At 35.5% G+C, this 19,718-nt stretch overlaps 1 protein-coding gene across 3 annotated transcripts in view; it reads left to right on the plus strand.

The window, feature by feature from the left end:
* ANKRD12 (ankyrin repeat domain 12) overlaps positions 1–19,718 on the plus strand; it is a 68,648-nt gene that overhangs the window by 25,448 nt on the left and 23,482 nt on the right. For 2 of the 3 annotated variants that reach the window (XR_010883323.1, XM_067290697.1), the window contains exons 3-5: positions 5,232–5,379; positions 15,376–15,522; positions 17,654–17,848. Coding sequence is in view for 2 of the 3 variants with exons in the window: in XM_067290697.1 (XP_067146798.1) it covers positions 5,232–5,379; positions 15,376–15,522; positions 17,654–17,848 (490 nt within the window). In the remaining variant the exon portion in view is untranslated. Of the gene's footprint in view, positions 1–5,231; positions 5,380–6,694; positions 6,714–15,375; positions 15,523–17,653; positions 17,849–19,718 lie in introns of those variants that run through there. The other variant, XM_067290698.1, reaches the window with a different exon arrangement.

A 19,718-nucleotide genomic window follows, 5' to 3' on the forward strand; every position in this document is an offset into this window, starting at 1 on the left:
CTCTGCAGTAACCTCCTGCCTCGGATCCCCAGAAACTGTTCCTTCTCTGCTAATAACAGAAGCAGTTATGTCAGGTGTGCCATTTACCCTCCTATCATGCAGTCTCTGCAAAAGCTGGATAATCTTCTGAAACAGAGATGTTCTGATGAAAGAAGGCTACAGAAATGTAATGATCTATATGGAGATAAGGCTTATTTTTTTCACAGGACAGAATAGTGAAGGTAGTAACACTTACTAGAACTCTAGATAATACAGGTAGAAATATGGCAGTTTTTTATTTGATTTAGAAAGCAGTAATTTAACATTCTGTTCTTAATGGTCACACAAAATCATTTCATTGACATACTGGATCTGGTGAGAGTTTGTCCTTAGCTGGTTGTTCCAACAAAAACATGCGTGTTGTGAAGATTAATCACCAGTACAGGAATTAGAAATATGGACATACATGCTAAGTTTGATATTGAAGCATGTTGATTAATCTGGAAAATATCTTGTTGTCCACGCACTTTTCTCAGTACTATGTGGGCATTCATTCTGCCATCAGAGATGCCTGTGTCTAATGGTGGTATGTAAAGAGCCTGGGGTCTTCAACATCCAGACACTTGCAACAGTCCCAAAACATTTTAATACAAAAGATGCGTTCTACCCATCACTCTCTTTTTTGTGTATGTTTGGCTTTTTATTTTTTCTGTAGAATAGTAGAGATAAATCACATCTGCACTAAGCTTGCTCGTTCTTGCTTGCTTCTGTGTTCACTAATGTGTGGTTGTTATTGAAGCAGAAATTTCTTCAGACTGCTCTTGCAGCTTAATCTCTGTCACTGTAAAGGAACAGAAGATGGGCAATGGAGTTATAGGTGTTCCCTGATATGTTCATAGATACGATGTAGGTAGCAGAGGCCTATTTGCCAATAATTTTTACACAAAACAGTACATCTTAGAATTGAATAATGTTAAAGGACAGCATTCCCTAAAAAGTTCTTCTCTGAATAAAAACTAATGGCCTAAATATACGTGGTAAGAGTATTCCAATGATTAATATATTAAGACAAAAGACAAACACTTGGAGGGTTTTTTTTTTTCCCCTTCATGACTGATAAAAATGTTTAGCTCGTATTGACTGTGCATTCTTAGCTGTTGAACTGAGAAATTTGGTAAAGTTACTGTTGTCATAAGACTCAGTCTTTTATATTTGTCCATGAAAGTTAACACTTAGGCTATTTTAACAACTAGTAAATAGCTAAGTGAAAAGTCTAAATTTTCAGGTGTTCGGAGAGCTTAAAATCATTAGGACTGACATTCCTGTTAACAACTGAGCTTATATCATATATGCTTTAGGGTACGTATATTTTTATTTCAGTTGTTCATCTTGGGACCATAAAATACTAAATCATAAGCCTATGTACAGCAGGTAGACCAGTCAGTGTCTGCATGAGATATTTTATAAAGATGGAAATGTAACGAAGTTTTAATTTATCTGAATTTCTACTTTAAAACATAAATGGCCCAAAGTCAGAAAATAAATGGTATATAGTCCAGGGGAGAAACGACTTTGGCTTTCTAAGAGGTTAAGCTCATATTAGAAGAGTCCACACATACTTATAGCCCAAACCATTTTTATACCATGCAGGACACTCTTTGGCATAGAATTATCTTTGATGGGGAGAAAAAAAAGGCTCATTCTCTCTGGGCTTAGTGCATCTGCTGGTTTATGTGGTATTCTCTTGTCTCTTTTCATGTGTTGTCATTGATCGTAGAAGTACCAAAAAATAGATTTGGAAAGGTGTATTAAGAGATCATCCAGTCTACTGTTCTTTTAGCCTTCTGAGACTGTGTTGAACAGATGAAAAATTGTGCATGCCTCATCATAGCACACAAGTATGATTCTGTTGACACGGAGAATTTCTCTTATTTGTTATTGCATTTTACCAGTGAGGCATGGATTAAATGTTGAGATGTGCAGATCCAGTTCATCCATTGCCCCAGAGCAGAGTAAGCTGTTCTTGATTCCTGACAAATGTTTGCCAGACCTTTTCTTTAAAACTGACTGGTGGAAATTCCACTCTCCTTGGGAGTTTATTCTGGTACTTAATTAGCCTGACTGGCATGAAGTCAGATACTAAGTAGCATGATACTCGTCTCCTGCTGCAGTCTAAAGCCATTAATTGTTCTCCAACTGTAGTGGGCATGGAGAGTTTGTAATGCCTTTCTCTTTGCAGCAGTGGCTCGTTTATTTGAACATTATTGTGTCTTCATTGAGTGTATTATCCGATTAGCAGTTTTCATTTTGAATTCATGAACCTCCTTAGAAAATTCACAGATTTTCTAAGTAACAGATTGCTGTATGAAAGATGTCAACTTTTTTAGTCTGCTTTCTTGGATCACTTGAAACTAACTTTTCATTAGTTTACACAGTTTAGACTGGTTTTCAAATTCGCTAGTCATTTTCTTTTCTGTTTGCCAATGTTCTTTACTTCTCCCTCTCTCCCAGGTGTGATGCTGTCTGCATATGTAATCGCACTTCTATTTCAGCACTGAAGTGGTCACTGAAAATGCTGACTAGTGTTAGGCTTCTCTAACACCCTTGTTCATTGCACCCTTCTAGCTGGAAAGTCATTCAGTAGCTATTCGTGTCGTTCCCAGTGCCCCCTTAACCTGTTCAGTAGGCTTTATTACCTGTGACAAGTCTCTGCCATTTTCTTTTAGATGCTCAGTTTATTTAAAACTTTTCCAGGTACACTGCTAGATAGCATTTTAATTGTCTTCTGTTTATCGCTAAGGGTAAAAATACTCTTCTTTCTTTGCTAAGTCTTCTGTATGCCTCCCCGAGTATAATTTAAATTATGTTAAATCTAATAGAAGCATTCAGTTTAAATGGGAGAAGAAAATGCTTCAAAATAAGTAAGCTTGAATACAATGAAAATCTTGTAGATGAGTGCAAATTCTAGAATACTTTTCATTTGAAAAGGCTAAATGTTTCTTTCCACGATAGCTAATGAACAAAATACTCTCATCCAAAGATGTGTATTTTTCAGTTTCTGTGTATAGCCTGTTCTTTTATTTTCAGTATATTTTCATTTATTTATATAAAAGTATTCATTTTCAACTGGATGTCTCTCCTTCTAACTAGACGATCACACAAATTAACATTCAGTAATCTATCAAAAAAGTAGTGCATCATTCATAATTTTCTTGCATAATGCATGTATGAGTTTTAAGAATAAGAATAAATGTAAAGCTATCAAATTACTTAAGCAACTTGTGTCTCTTTGTGACCACTTGCCCAATATATCTTACTGATTAGTACCCAAAAAGCTCTTGTTTTTAATGGTTACCAAGCATGGAAAATTTGCCTTTTTTCTACAGAACAAAGTGAGAACAATTATTTGAATAGGTTTCCTGTTCTAAATTATTTTTTTGATTGGTCCTTTCAATTGCATAGTAATGAATGTAAGATAAAATTCTAGTAAATGCAATGAAGTTTTAATATCGCGTTATTATACTGAGGGAAATTTAAATGTGTACCTATGAGAAATAATTGGATTAAGCTGTTTAGAACAAGGGATGAGAGGTCCTGGTGGGATAGAACTGAGATGGGAAACTATTCTGTCTGGTGAAAGAAATCAGAATGGGCTTAACATAGTTCAAGTCTGTCCTTCCTAGATCTATACACACATTTGCAAGGATTAATGATTGGTTATGTTTGATTAGTTTTCTTCAAAAGTAATAGCATAGACAGTTTATCTCCCAAGAGCTTAGGCAAGTATAAGGGATTCCGTTTTTTCTTGTTCTAGCATGCAAGAGAGGCTTGAGGTTTTTTGTTTGCTTGTTTTCTATGTTTTGGGATTTTTTGTTTGTTTGTTTAGTTCAGGTTTTCAAACTCAAAGTGAAAATAGGTTTCTCTGGGGGCACCAGCCTTTTGTTTCAGGAATGCTCCCTTAGGCTGCTCTGTATCCTTCTGTGTGACTTCCCTGGTGCAGACGTTTGTCTTCTGAACTGTGTAGGGTTTCTGTGGGTTCTTTTTTGTAATCATTTCTGTCCATCCTTTTAGCAGTAGTTTAAAGTAAAAGGGTAGAGTGATATAATTGAACTGTTCTTTTTACCTGTGTATTTTTTAAATAAAGGAAAGGTACTCTAGAGAATAATGCCTTGGAGTTATTTTCTAATTTTCTCTAATCAGAATAAATCTCTTCACTTCTTGCTTCAAAAGTACCAAGGAACAGCCTTTTGATATTTACTGATTGTCAAATAAGTGTACGTTTCCCTTCTACCTTTAGGAGATTAATCTGACAGTGTTTTCACTCATCTCTTAAGAGTGATTTAAAGTGGTGGAATTGGGGTATATGACATAGCTGAGTAATGTGTTTCTGTAGCATGTAATGAAGAGAAAATGCTACCTCTGTACATTGCATCTTGATCAGTAGGCAAAAAAGGCATCTTTTGCAGAGGGTTTTCTCAAGCAGTCTTCTTACTAACCTGCTATCTTTTACATGCTTCAACCTCCTATATTATCAAAGCAAACAAATATAAATTAAGACTGTGCCCACACTGTTTTTATGTTTATCTTAGAATGTTTTATATGCCAAAAATCCCAGGCTTCTGTATCTGAAAATTCCAAATGGCTTGTACTTATTTTTTTTCTGAATTTGTTACCAGTTAAATTAAATTTCTTCATAGATTTGCTAAGTTCTTGGTAAATTGTGCTTCAGAATATGATACATTGCACTATTTTTCTCCTTGTTGAAATGGAAAGGGATTCTGTATGGAGGGATTTGGGGGTTGGGGTGGAGGTAGGGGGGAGGTTATTGGAGGGTGGTTTCTTAATTGTTTGTTATTATTCACAGTCTGAATTGCAGTCTGAGCTTTTAATGTGATTATTATGGTACGGTCAGAGAAAGAAAGTCAGTAAAAATCCTCAGACTTAATAAATTTTGGCCAGTTGGTATTGTTCCTTTGCTTATTAATCAAGGCTCTAATAGTGAACGGCAGTCCCACAGTGATGTATCTGGGAAGTATAAATAACACAGAAGATTCTGCCTTTAAAAGAAAAAAAATGCCATTATTTTTAGTAAGGTTACCTTAGAAGTTTTTTTCAAAAAACTACTATATAATACATATATTCACACACATGCACATACACTCTCACACAGCAAATTCTTTTCAGTCTGTATACATTATGAGACTATTCTGCTTTATGCAAAAATTACTTAGTATACTTTTTATTTATATTAGAGCAAGGACAAGATTGCATCCTACAACAAAACTCCAAAAGTGGATAGGAGTGATGTGGGCAAGGAGATGAAAGAAAAGTCTTCCATGAAACGTAAACTTCCTTTTACTATTAGCCCATCCAGAAAAGAAGATCGCAATTCAGACACAGGTAGAACCTTTTTATTTTCTTAACTAATTATTTGTTGATAAAATACATCCTCATTTTATTAATTGTATATTATGTTTTCTACATTGATTCTTTTCCTATGAAAAAGGATACTAAGTATAAAAGTTGCTTGCTTCTGATTGCTGAATCTCAGTCTGATAGGCCTGCATCCTATCTGACTTTACCAAAAGCTAGCATGCCAGCATAGTATCTGCATTCTCCAGTCACTCCCTAACCTCATTCTTTTGCTTCTATTTTAGCCGTAAGTCTTTCCTTTCATTGTCATTTAGAGGTCCATTTGCTTAAAGAAGTAAACTGATGAAGAGAGGTGTCTTGCTTTGAGGCACAGTTCTCTGCCTTTTGTAGCCTTTTTTGGGGAGGGAGTATGGGAAAGGTGGGGAAGCATTTTGTCCTCCACATAAAAAAAAGTTGCTAAGATTATGGAACCAACTGTTGTTAAATTAGTCATGGAGAGGGAACTTTTCATTTTGTTTAAACTCTTATGATCTTTTCAGGATACCTCTTCTGCATAGGCTGATAATTTTTCCTAACTTAAGCATGTGCTATTAGAATTGATTTTAAGACTTCAAGATACCATTCTTAACATGGCTCTTTTCAAATCAAGACGAAATACTTTGGATGTAATTCACAGAGTACAGTTATCCCTGAGTTTACATGATTAGATGTATCCCATAGTCCAGCAATGGTTCTGTAGCTAGCAAGACAGTATCTGTGCCTTCTGGAAGGCCTTTGGAAAGCATTCCCCAAATTTCTCCGTACTATGAACTAGTAATTCAATACTGTAATTTCTCATACAGTGCTCATTATAAGCTTGACTGTTTTCATAAACTGGTAATTCTGTTAACATGTTTAGAATTAAATGCAATATATAGAAGTATAAGCATCAGTACATGTTTTCTTTCTGTCCAGAATTGATTACATGCAGAAGGTTTGCCTCCTGGATGTTACATACTTATTTTTGTTACTATGAAGAGAATATGATATTAAATCCAAATTTGAAATAGTCACATTACAAAAAAACCCCAAAACTTTTGGCTTTAGATCTCAGTTTTTAGTGATATTTTATGGAATTTTAGAGGCTTATACCACTTGATTCTGAAAAGACCATGTTCCTAGTATTAAATTCAAAGTATGCTCCCAGCATCTGCTTTCTTAAATCTATTGCTTAGTATTAGACCATAACTATTTTTCCTAATGTAAATAAATATATTAGGAGTAATATTTAGTACTTATGTAATGTTTTCCATGTTGAAAATCTTCTGTCATCTCTCCCCACCTCCATCAACATCAAATAATTCATTGTCACATCTTGTAAGGTAATGTAAATTTTTTTGGTATTTCTCTTGCTGTAGTATCTCTTGTTACGATTGCCCCAAGCAAGATGGATTATTCTAGGCACTCAAACATACGCAAAAAGACAATACACGCACTACAAAATGTTTGTTATAAGGTGTAGCAGGGAGACGACCTAAACAGTTGGAGTGGGGCAAGAAATACTTAACACAGTGTAACACTAGAAAGTACATAGCTTTTAACTCTTGTGTGGTAAGCATCATAGCTTGTTGTCCAATTCAGTAAAGCCATTTTGCAGATTTCTGTATGCATTACTGCTGAGGCAGGGAGGTAAGAGCCACCACCCTGTTTCACAGATGAGGAACTTGAATCATGAACATAAGCTTTCCAGGGGCCATAGAGGCCACAGCATTACTGGGACCGGAACCCAGTTCTTGTAGTGCTGATTCTGTACATAACCAATTAGATTAGACCAATGAGAATTAACTGTTTATTCTGGTACCAAGTTTGGCACTGACATGGATTAGGATTGACATCAGTGATCATCTGCAGTGATGCATCATCCTTAAAACAAAACAAAACAAAAAAACTTCACATTAGACACTGAAAAGGTTTGCTGTCACTGGACTAAGCTATTACTTCTGACAGACTGTCTCCCTGCCAACTGTATACAGAGAATGGCAAATGCTATTTGAGCAAGAAAAGAAGGAAGAGACTGATTTTTGGAGATGAGAGAGTAAACAGAGACAGAGGGGGGAAAAAGAAAAAGATGTGATGAAAAACTTCCTGTTATGTTTTAAAGGTGTCTTTTGTATTACGCTAGAGAAGGAAGTGATATATGTGCCTTCAGGAACACATAGTAGTGCTAGTGGAGTGTTTTTCTTTGTTTTTAAAGACTTCTCAGCTTTCTTCTGATACTTCCTATAAAAATCTGTGGTAGTATTCTAGGGAACATGATCAAAGGATGTATGTACAATTCATAATTAGAAAGATTCTGAAAAAATATATGATACTACTGTTTTTTGCCATTATCCACTGCAGTTCAGGATGTACTTTATCCTTTCCCTATCATTTTACTTATAACTAGACTTCCAATATGCTTTTTTAAATTCAGAATAGCTAAAATGTTGTTACTGGTTTGCTAAATAGATTCTCTTTAACAGATGATAACAACAGCACCATTGAGTTTGTTTTTCCAAATGTTTTTAAAGATTTAGGGTCTTCTAAAAAATGTTTCTGGGTGAGCAAAAATCAACAATTGCTATAAAAAATGCATCTAGGATAAAAGCTGAAATTTACGCAAAATAAAAGGTTTATCTTCAAGATACACAAGGTTGCTAGCCTTTAAATTTTCTGATGATTGAAGCCCCATGATAATTGGGTTTCATCCTATTTAGTTGGGTCTATCAGTTATAAACACCATATTACCATTCTGTGAATATGTTATTTATAGACCATTACATCATTAGAGTTGTCTCAATACTACGTCCAGAATTTTCAAACATAAACTAAGTTTTTATCTTTTTTATTTTTGTAGAAAATACTTTTATTTGATAAATACTAGTTTTTACCCTGCTTTTTTCCTGTGAACTTGCAATATTGTCTCTCTTGTCAGATTTTCATCAACAGTTTCAACCTCTCTTTTTTTTCTTCTTATACCATCTCTTGCTCTTTTCTGGTGTTTTTTTGGTTCAGATACCATTGGCTAAAATTGACCAGAAACCATAAGTGGTAAGGAACATACACAGCCAAACCAAATGTAACTTCATTTAGAAGTTGTTTTTAAAATTTGATTATTCCTACAAAACTATGTAGTAAATTTTACACCTAACCAATTTTGACAAGACTGAAATCAAGCTGTTTAAAGTGTTTCATAAGAGTCTAGAAAACTTCTAGTCTTGCTGTTTATTTAATTTTGGTTTTAAATCATTGTTTTTGCTTAAGAAACTGCTTTTGCTGCAACAAATTAATGGAAATATTTTCAGATTTAGCCTATAGGTTACCTCATTAATAATTTCATACTGGTTAGGATGGAGCCCAGGTGCCTAAATGATGTCAGGTAATGCCATTTGAGATGCCTGAGATAGCTGAGAAATCTGCACGGGGCTGATGGATATGACATGAGCCATGGGAAACCTGTGCCCATCTGAAGTGGCCTTCTGAAGAGGCCAGTGAGATAACTAGAGCACCTCAAGTAGCACAATATACCTATCTCTAAGCAACAGCATCCCATTCTTAGTTTCTTTTATGTGCAGGGGTGTTTCTGCTACACTGCTACTACTTGTTGGGGCAGGTCTACATTGAATACACTGCCCTTGTTTGGAGAGCTGCCCTTAGCTGAGGTCTCTGTTACCACATCCCCGTTCTTTTATCAAAGCAACCACAACTAACATGATATAGTTACATATTCTGCAATCGAATTTAATTGCAGTGTAGCTTTACTCCTTATTGAAGTTAATTCTATGAAAGATTCTACCTGCAGGCTTTGATTTAGACCGGTAGAATTGACGAGTGAGGGCAAAACATTTTCTATACATTTATTTTTATATGTTTTCTGGTTTCAGGTCTTCCAATCCAAAGACACCCTTTTATTTAAAGGCCATCACTGATTTAGAATACTTAAATAACATTATTTAAGTTTCATGAATTTGTTTAATTGTTTTGGTTATTTTTAAATAAACCCCTGACGTGGTTATCTGAGTGAGAATAAGAAGCAAGTGCCGTTTTTTTGAAGGACAGGTTTCTTTGATTGCTCCACTTTATTAATCTGAAGAAAGACAAGTGGATTTGTCTAGGAAGTTGAGCATAACTGAAGATGGTGAAGATCTCTTCATTCTGAAGATAAGGATAGGTATTTTTTATAATCTTATTGCATAGTTGACTATTCACAAAAAAAAAACCCAAAATTATAATTCAGTCTTGGAACAACATTGAGTATGTTTAATTTTGTTGATCCTTCTTTCAAATGATGTTCTCCAGACTGTTTATAATGGTCTTTTTTTTTTTTCTGGTCTCTTCAATTTCTGTTTAAAATTGCCCAAACATGGCACAGTCCTATTTCTTTTGACACTAACTGTCATCAAGAAAAGCAAAATAACTCCTCTTTGTGCTTCATGTGTACATCATAGTAACACAATGTATATACTTGTGCTTCCTGTAGTTACACACTTGCACATTTAAATATATGCCCTTCAGTCCTTTCTTGAGGTTAGTGGGGCTCCTAAAGGGTCTGTTTAAAAAAACTGTAATTGCTTGCTGGATTTGGACTTAATGTGTTGTTCAAACCTTATAAAAATTTTTTTAACTGTAGTTTGGGCTAGAGGTGGGAAGTGGAGGTGGTTTTGTGTGTGTGTATGTTGGCTTTGTTAAATAAGTACCTGTCAAAAACTTGATTAATTAGGCATCACAAAAATATTGCTACTTCTCTGCAGTGTACAGTATACTGTTGTTCCCTTCATCACATTTTCATCATTCTCTTTCTCTTAACTGACTATAGGAAGAAGCGGTCAATCATGATGCATTTCTCTTTAAAATAACTTAAGTCAGATTATCAGGATCACAGAGATCTCCTTATCACTTTAATAGTAACTGTAGTTCTCTTGACATCATCATCTGTAGATCTGATCATCATCTTGACCTGTCTTCTACTGTTTATTACTACTAAGGATATTAGTCTTTTGTTGTATATCACTCGATCTTATAAATTCCTTAGCATTATTAATTTTCTTTTAACCAGCTTATCTTTAAGCTTCACAGGGACCCATTTCTTATTTTGGTTATTCTTTATAACTCTCGTTATAGTGGGAGTTTTACATGAAACTAGACTACTGTGAACCCCTAAAGTTTGAATTTGTTCTTTTTGTTTCATTTCCTTTGTCCACCGAGATGGTTATTTGACCAAAGGGAATATTGGGTTAGTTTGGCCTGGTTTGTTTTGAGAAATCCATGTTGTATATTGTTTACCAGCTTATATTCCGAAAGAATCTAGAAATTATTTGCCCAAGGAATTTGTAATGTCCAAATCAAAAAATATATATATACACGTATATTGGTTGCCTTGGGACGTAACCTGTCATGCATAAGCTCTCCTAAAGTAATTGCCAATGGTGCTGGTGTTTTTCCTGCCAGTACGTTTAAGCGCTGTGAGCGAATTTCATGAAGCCCTTCCACAAGAAAAGTGCTCATGCACCTGAAGCACTGTTTCACATACCCTGACTATTTATAATCCTTTTTTTAAGTGTTAGATGGAAAGCATACATTGCAAAAGGAAAAAGTTACAAGAAATGTTGTCCAGCCAGATTTGGCTGCATATTTTGAAGACTGTTCTATAAAGATGATAAAACATACAGGCAGTTAAAGAGATTTGGGGGTTTTATAACAAATAAGAAATTCCCCAATGTTATGTTTCTAACTGTTGAAGAACACCTAAAAGTGACCAGAAAGTGAATATAAAAGAAGGATGATACTTGTGTTGTCCATAAATTTTGAAAACAAAGTATTGAAAATGAAAAAAAATTAGGCTTTTAAAAATTGACATTAACTGTCAATTTTGTAAGTGATTTTCTACATAAGCTTAATCTTTTAAAATGATATCGTTCCTCAATTAGGGAAGTTATTACTGTTCAAATTATATAAGCATCAAGTACACAATTGTGACCACCAAATAGAGAGTAGCTCTATAGTCAAGGTTCCAGAACATTCCTAACGAAGCATAGTGTACAGTGTACTGTGCAATGATACCCCTGGAGCAGTGAAAGCAAACCTTACAGTTTATTCCCCAGTTAGCATAATGGGTGTTCCTGACCCTCTATAATTTTTTTGTGGATTTACGTAGGTGTTTTTTTTTTCTTAATCGCCAGCTGTATGATTCTTTTTCTTGGATTAAAAAAAAAAAGTAGTCTTTGACTAAATATCCAGAGATATATATATATATATATTTTTTTTTTTTTTGATTGTGTAGTTCTTTTAGATGCCCTGCTTCCTTCTTTTTGCTTCCTTTCACCCCTTTTCTCCTGTGTCGTCTTATCCGGTAGATTCAGATCCAGGGCATTCACGTGACAACTGGGGGGAGAATTTAATACCTTTTTACAGGACATACTCAAGTAAATGGATTATCGGGTGTGACAGCTGGAGTCCAATGACAACCTCTTTTTGGTTAGTTTTATTGTTGAACATACTCATTTATTGAATTCAGCTATTTAGATTTTCTGAAAGCCCATACAAATTCTAACGTAAAGTTAAACGAAGATGGTGGGGCTTTTTTAAATAATAAAGGCACAACTGCATTATAACTTGGTGAGTGCAATTACATTTTTACTTGGTACCTTTAATTGGTAAGATCTAGAAATGCTTTGCACACACTCTATATAGAAGAATAATTTGACACACCACTGAAATGCATTTGAATATGTGGGTAGGACCTTGCTGTTGTTGACAACACTGAACACAAGACGTGAGTAAACAGCACTCATATGCTGAGTAGACTTTTTTAACAAAGTGATAAAAATGTAGATAAAAATAACTGGAAAGTACAGTATGTAGTGAAAAAGTAAAAGCTAAATCATCGAAAGACTTCCCCCCCCCCCTCATTATTTTCCCAATCTGAGCATAGCTTAAACATTGTGAGGAATAATTCAGAATGAAAATGAATCTGTTTTTCTAGAAAACAACCATGGGCAATAAATAGCATAAGGAAGAAACAGCAAACTGAAATGCGTTGTTTTGGTGGGAGTACTAAATTAGTCAACAAAGGGTGTGCAGTGAGATATCCTTAGAGAACTGCATATTCAGAGTGAAAGTTGAAAGTACAGTTTCACTGTAGGTTTTCTTTGGATTTTTCTATTGCAGACTTTCTTCCAATAGGGCACTAGTGTTGATTTGGATATTGAATGCATTTTTAGATGTTCAGGAGTGAGATGCATGCAGTTAAGGAAAATCTTAACAATTACATATGTAAAAGGGATCTCCTTGTTTCCTTTTTAAACATGATAGATAAATTTGTAATTTTTACTATGTACTATAGACTATAAGTCTGTAGTTTTCCATTCTTAAAGTAGTCTTGTGTATAATTGTTTAGTCTGTAAAAGCATGCTTTTATTATTTGGTCACTAGAGAATTTAAGATGCACTCTTAAAGCACTCTGTGCTTTCCTGTGTGGTGCATTACTAGGGCCTGTGTATGTAATCAAGCCTAGAAGATGAGATGTAGAGAGCTCTAGGCAGGCAGAAAAAGAGCTAAGAGAGGAAATGAATGCAACAAGGAGAGGGACAGGGAGGGACTGAGGCAGAAATGGAGAAAATCAGAAGACAGAAAAGGAGCTGAACAGAGTGTGGAATGGTACATGGTTAGGAACTGCAGTGGGACTTAAAAGCTTGTAATTTGTAATTCTTACTACTTTTTGGCTCTCTGCAGAAAGTGAGTGAAGTTTGCCTCAGTGGCCGTTTCTGTTTTAAGATTTTCTGCTTTTGCAAATGACAGACTTTTAATGAAGCTTTTAAAATATATCCCTGATACAAAAGTCATGTCTTCTAGCTCAGTGGTCACCTCCTGCCAGTTCTAAATGACTTGAATCAGGTGTTTGAGATTCAGATTCAGGAAGGGAAACTGGGAGACCAATACAACGATAAGGACGGTAATATAAATAAAGCCCTAAAACATCTTCAGTGTACCTTAATTGCATTTCCATACTTTTTGTTCATGTGGCCCAAAATACTTAGACTAATTAAAACCGGATGAACAGTACCTCATCAGATGGTAATCGGTTACAGTAAGAATAGGATGTGGGAAGGTGTTACACGAAGAGCTAAATAGATCAGTGTGGCAGCCAGGCTTATTTAAGTAATATTAATACTCCCCAACCAAGTTTCGGCATTTTAATATGGCCAAGTCTGGTTAATGAGTCCAACCTCTTGTGTCATGTTCTTTGCTTATTTCGTGGGTTAGCACGTCAACCAGCCACAGAGGAGAGAGCAGGCAATAGACACTCTTTCTCCTTACTGAATTGCATCTGTTTCTTTGCTGTCAGTAGTGCAGTCTGGAGGGTGGGCTGGGGTTCCCTGTGACTGTAGGGAGCAGAATGCTGTCTGACTGCTTAATGGCCTGCTGAGAAGGTGGAAGGTAAGAAATCTGCCAAAATGAGAGAGTGCAGTAAAGTGAACGGTATCACTGGAAAAGCTAGTACTTGCTGGCATTGTTAGAGAGCTGTTTTGTCTGCTATATGCATTACTTAAACTGGGCCTTTTTGGAAGGAAAACCAAGGGAATTATTTGCTAAAGGATTTTAAGATGTTATTTCTGTTGATTGATACCATTAGAATACACTTCAGCATGTTCCTTCTTGACCTTTTTGGTTACAAATTTAACTGTTTAAAAATTTTAAGGCCAAATCATCAAATATGTTCCTATGGTTCTTTGAGCCATCTCTGATATCCAATGTGTTTATATTCAAGCAGTAATCTTAGGGCTCTGGGGAAAGACATAGATATCATAGATGTAACATGCAAGTAATATGAACTGTTTACAGAATGTAAAATATTTAAGTTGACAAGAACTTTTTAAGACAGAAAAAAGAGCAGTTGCTTGGATAATTACAGAAAGTGAATGGTCCTCGCTGTAAATAAATGCAAACTAATACATCTCCAGAAACATACGGTTAAAAATTATTTACCAGGGAGGGAGGTCCTTGGAAAGTAGTATGAAAGATATTTAATGTATGAAAGTTTGTATTTGTTTGATGTTAAGCTCATTAAATACTATTGCAGTTAAAAGCAATTTAGTCAAAGCTACCTCATCACAAATCGGTTGTTTTCTATCATACTTTGAGGTTAATGTTTGTTTTGTTTAGGAGACATCTATAGAAAAATGAAGGAAGAGCATTTGAAAAGGATGAAAGACATAGGCCAGAGTTTCCAAACTACACAAAAAAACCTCTAGTTTCAAAATTTGTTACTCAGGGTATAAAAAAAGTTGTCTGATTTGAGAACACATTTAACTGGTCTTGAGTTCTGGGAGAGTTTGTAGGTATTGAATAGCTCTGAAAATCATCTGTTTATTCAGTTGTGTAGTCTTAGCTCCCAGATTAAAACTTGGAGATGAAATATTAAACAACTTCAGTAAATACTGATAAAAGGAAAGAAGTTATTTATATAAAAATATATAAAATAGCTGTATGTTTTGACAGTATGAATTTTGGAGAAGAAATTGCTTTAAAGTAACAGGATGAGTTTGAGAGAAGCAATCTTTTATGCCATTATCTGACATCAATATTAAGTTGTTGTTGGGTTAAAAAAAAAAATTAACACTGTGTCCTGAGAGAAGTGGAGTGGAACAGAGTCTCAGATCTGTATTTGAGACAGGAAGTGGACTAGCTGATCTTACAAAATTTTTTAGATATCTAACTTGCAAATTGTGGCAAATATTAGATCTTACTGCTGCAACAGCAGGCTTTTTGTCTTCTAGAGTCTTTAAGTAATCTTCCTTAACGCTTTAAGTACTTTACTCAGTAGCTTATTATCCTGATATGATTAGAACAGGTAACGAAAACTAATACAAATGTAACAAATCAAAGATGCAATTTCTGTTTTTATCCTCTTCCCCCCTCCCCTCCCATCACCAGTTCACATACTTTAAAAATGAAAATGTTTTAATAAAATGGCAGTTTCAGAGTATTATACATTAATATTTCCAGAAAAAGAAGGTCCGGAGAAAAAGAAAATGAAGAAGGATGCTGGAAATAAGAAATCAACACCAGTTGGCATTCTTTTTGGTTATCCTCTGTCAGAGCGCAAACAGATGGCACTTCTTATGCAGATGACAGCAAGAGACAACAGCCCAGGTGATACTCTCACAAAGTTAACAGTTTTCTTTCTCCTGCCTGTTTAATTCCTTCCTCGTAAGATTAGTCTGAAACCTACTGTTTTTGAACAAACCTTGATTTTTATTGAAAAATTTTTGAATTAGGAAATATCATTCTCTCTGTGCAAATAATCCTAGTAAAACTCTATGTTGCACTGAAGAGTAGTGCCTTGTTGGAAAATTCTTGACCTTCTATATTTATGTGCAAGGTTCTTGAGTTATGTTAGCTGTAAAACCTGAAAATCTGTTTTCTTTGATTAATTTCTCTCTCAAACACTCTGTTTCATATGCTTTTTTTTTTTTTTTTTTACTGAAACGACGTCTGTTTTCATGGAGTTTAACTACTGTCCCATTGTCTCCATTTGGAGCAGGATTTTCTGTATTCATTTAGAAGAAAACTGGATTCACTTGTTTGTATTTAATGGTGGTGGTGGGGGGGGTGTTTTTACAAACTGTCCTTGGCCCAATTTTGTTGGGGGTAAAAGAAAAGTATGTGTATGTTCCAGAGGTGTAATGTTTTTATAAAATCTGCATTTAAAAGTAAATAGTGTTTCCAAAGGAATTTGGTGTCAGTTAATTAATATTTGACTATCTTTTTGTATTTAAAACTAGATTTATATAGAGAAAGGCAAGCCCATTGAAGAGCAGCAGGAGGTGTCTTTAGAAAATTCCTCAGGCTTTGGAATACTCTCTGAAAAAAGGATATTTTTAAGTCTCTCATGCTGGGGAAGTCTAACCTATATATGAAAATCTTAGAGTCCCTGACCCATAGGCATGCTCTCAGTTTGAGAGATTGAACCCTAGGAATTGTGAAGATGAAAACTGTGGGACTGGTATGGTCTAGCTCACTATCAGCTGTTACGAAAGTTGCAGAAGAATTTGGGGCTTCCAGGCTCTCTCCTTTCCATCAAACCAGTAGGAATCTGAAGTATTGCATACTTTTCTTTAAACTGTAATTGAAATTGAACTGGACCACTTTGGTGAGGCATTACACTTAACTAGTAGGCATTCTTCAACAGAATAACATTTGGAGGGAAATATTTTAGATATAACTCTGTGATTTCAGTATGTATTTATACTCATAGATTTTTTTTGTCATAACCATATAATAATCAAATACATTAATAACAGTAAGCAACTACGTAATCAAATACATTAATAACTTTCTTTTAATTACAGAATATTATTTTAACTCACTCCCTGTAACCAAAGACTACAAGACAATACAATATAGACTGTCGTAATACAGTCTTTCCCTTTGTTTTAATCTGGCTTTGTGGCTGCTTCTCTTATTTTTGAGAAAATGCATTTTATCAAGCTACTGATAATGAGAATAGAGTTGGGACCAGATTTTCAAAGGCATTTTGTAAGTGCCTGTAATTAGGCACTCATGAATGCATAACTTAGCAGCTGCCACCTTAGAAGTTAGCATTTTTTTGGGAAGTGGGTGGTTGGTCTGCTCAGGTGCTGTTGAAAATTCTACTGGATATGTCTGCATCTTTAGATGCATTACATACTGCAGATCTGTCTCTTAGCACGTCAACTCCGTACAGGCAGATCAGGAGATAGGTTTTTGGTACGACTTCCTCTGTGATTTAAAAAGTTCCTGTCCTGGCTGCTGCTTCCTCCTCTCCAGGTTATTTTTTAACCTGGATTGCTTTATTGATGCTATTTACTGTCCAGGTCCCAAAAAACAGTTGTGTTGACACATCTCAGGAAGTGCAGGGAGTAGAATACACAGCCAGTAATTAATCCTTAAACTGGCATCCCACAAGCAACGTAGCTGGAACTATGCCAGGGGGAGGAGGGGAATGACACTAATCTGCATGGCGATGCTTTGTGTTATTTCAAAAGAGTCTATACCAGAGAGTGTGAACCTTGTACTTTGGATAGGATTTATCTGTCCTTGAAATCTGTTTGAAAAATAGTAAGACTTTGTAAACACCCTTTCTTACATTGCAAATACATGTTGTGTATACATGTGAAGTCGGTTACATTCTTTATTTAAACATAATTATTTGCTGATTTTTATCATCTTTAAGAGTTAAAACAAGGTAAAGTAAAAATAGTGTTAAATAACTTACAGTGACTGTTTCAAAACTTATTTCTAGATTCCACCTTAACTTTGCAAACAACACCAACACAGAAGAAAACTTCAAGCTCTTCTTCAAGACAAAAAGACAAAGTTAACAAGAGAAATGAACGAGGGGAGACTCCTCTACATATGGCAGCCATTCGAGGGGATGTTAAACAGGTTAAGGAGCTTATCAGTTTAGGTGCAAATGTGAATGTAAAAGATTTTGCAGGTAAGTTGATACACATTCTCTTAATTGTTCAAATTCAAAATTAATATTGAACTTCCTCTCAGAAGTTTAATTTTAGTTTATTCTGCATGCAAATGAAAAAATATAACTTAAAATCGACTAGGACTTTTTCAAATCACGTTTTTAATTCTAATGGCAGGGGTAGTACTTGGACAATATAGTATGCAGTATATTATTAGTATAGTATGTTAATATCTGGAGGTTCCAGTTGTGACCAGGATCCTTGCAGGCTATGCATGCACAAAAATAAATGTGCATGCTTGTTAACTTCATAAAATTATACTAGGCAAAGTCTGTAACTGAAAATGTGTTTGTAGGTTATATAAGGAGATGCAAAGTTTAGTAATGGCAGTGAAACTGGTAGCACTGTAGTGTGTATCGTCTCACGGGGACAACTAATATGGAGTAAAGCAGACAAGTGTGGTATAGCTTGCATTTGTCATCTAGATTAATACTAGTTTGGGTATGTTGGTGTTTGCTGTGATTACATCTCTGATCAATAATCATTAAGATGCCTCCTGTACCATATTTTTAGTATCCTTTATTTAGTATCTTTCTGTACCTTTTTTAATAAGGAAATAAGTCTGTACTGCTTGTTGCTTTGTCTGTAAGACCCCACCCCAAAAAACTTTTAAAACCTGCTGGGAAACTTCTGCCTACTTTGCTTTTAACAGTCTCACAATAGGTGACTTTCTACATGTCTTATTGGTGGGGGGAGGGTAAATTTGAGGGACCCCAAGTAATGCCTCCACAGAAAATAGAACTGGCAGTTTTGACTTCAGTAGTTGCCAGTTGTTGATTGGCCAGGCACCAAATTAAGTCAAAGTACTTGCTAGTTTTTTCCTCAGCCAATACAAAAGGGCATAAGAAGTAGCTAGGGTATTAGATAGAGATTTAGGTCATAGGAGAGGGGTTGGGGTAATGAGGAGGAGTGGAACAGAGTGAAAGGAAGGATAAATCAGAGCATACAGGGTTGGGTAGGCTGGGGAGGTTGTTGTGGGGGGTCTAAGAGGCATCTGTAGAAGTTAGGATTCAGTGGTTGTGGGTTTTTTTTTTTTCCTTAAATGCAAGGGCAACTCAAACCCATCAAACACATGTTCTATAAACAGCATAACAAACTGCTCCTGAGCTTCTGCCTCTCAATGTTAGCTATTAAACACTGGCTTGTTTGCATTCACAGTAGAAGTGAATCATGGGAAGAGGGGGAAATAACTATACAAAAGAGCAGAGTTGTCGGTTTTGTTGAGACCGCTTTCTATAGAAAGTGTAATGCTGAAGAAAACGTAATAAAATTTGTGGGAAGCTGCTGGCATCCCAAGGGAATACAGAGAATATTGAGAATATCAGTTAGTATAGCTAACTGGCAGTACCAACAGCCTAACCATTTTTGAGGTTTGTTTTTTTTTTTAATAGGCATTGCATAATTGTAGGAAGAATATATTGAAAGCCTGGATGAGAGTTCTGAGTGTGTGAGATACTGTTGAGAGAACTGTGTGGATTTAGACTTAGAGAAGCCTGTTGAAAGTGTTCAGGTTATTGTCCTGAATGACTCATAGGTTATGGGTGAGAATGGTTATAAAGGAGAATTATGTTCTCAGTGGGAATTGTGAGATGTTAGGAGCCACCAGTGAAGGAAAATAACAACTGTATGGTGTGATTAGTTGTCAGCTCAAGCTTGACATCAAGAGAAGATATCAATGAGATGGACAAAAACATGATTTAGGTAAGAAACAGATAAGTGATTTCTTGGAAGAGAGAGGGCAGCTGAATTTGTATTTGAAGATGGGGCTGCCCAGGAGTGATTTGTAGCGGAAGAAGAGAAAGGAAGCAGAGGTGGATCCAGTGGGATCCT

This window comes from Apteryx mantelli, chromosome 2 (assembly GCF_036417845.1).
Source record: "Apteryx mantelli isolate bAptMan1 chromosome 2, bAptMan1.hap1, whole genome shotgun sequence".
In the NCBI taxonomy this organism is placed as follows: domain Eukaryota; kingdom Metazoa; phylum Chordata; class Aves; order Apterygiformes; family Apterygidae; genus Apteryx; species Apteryx mantelli.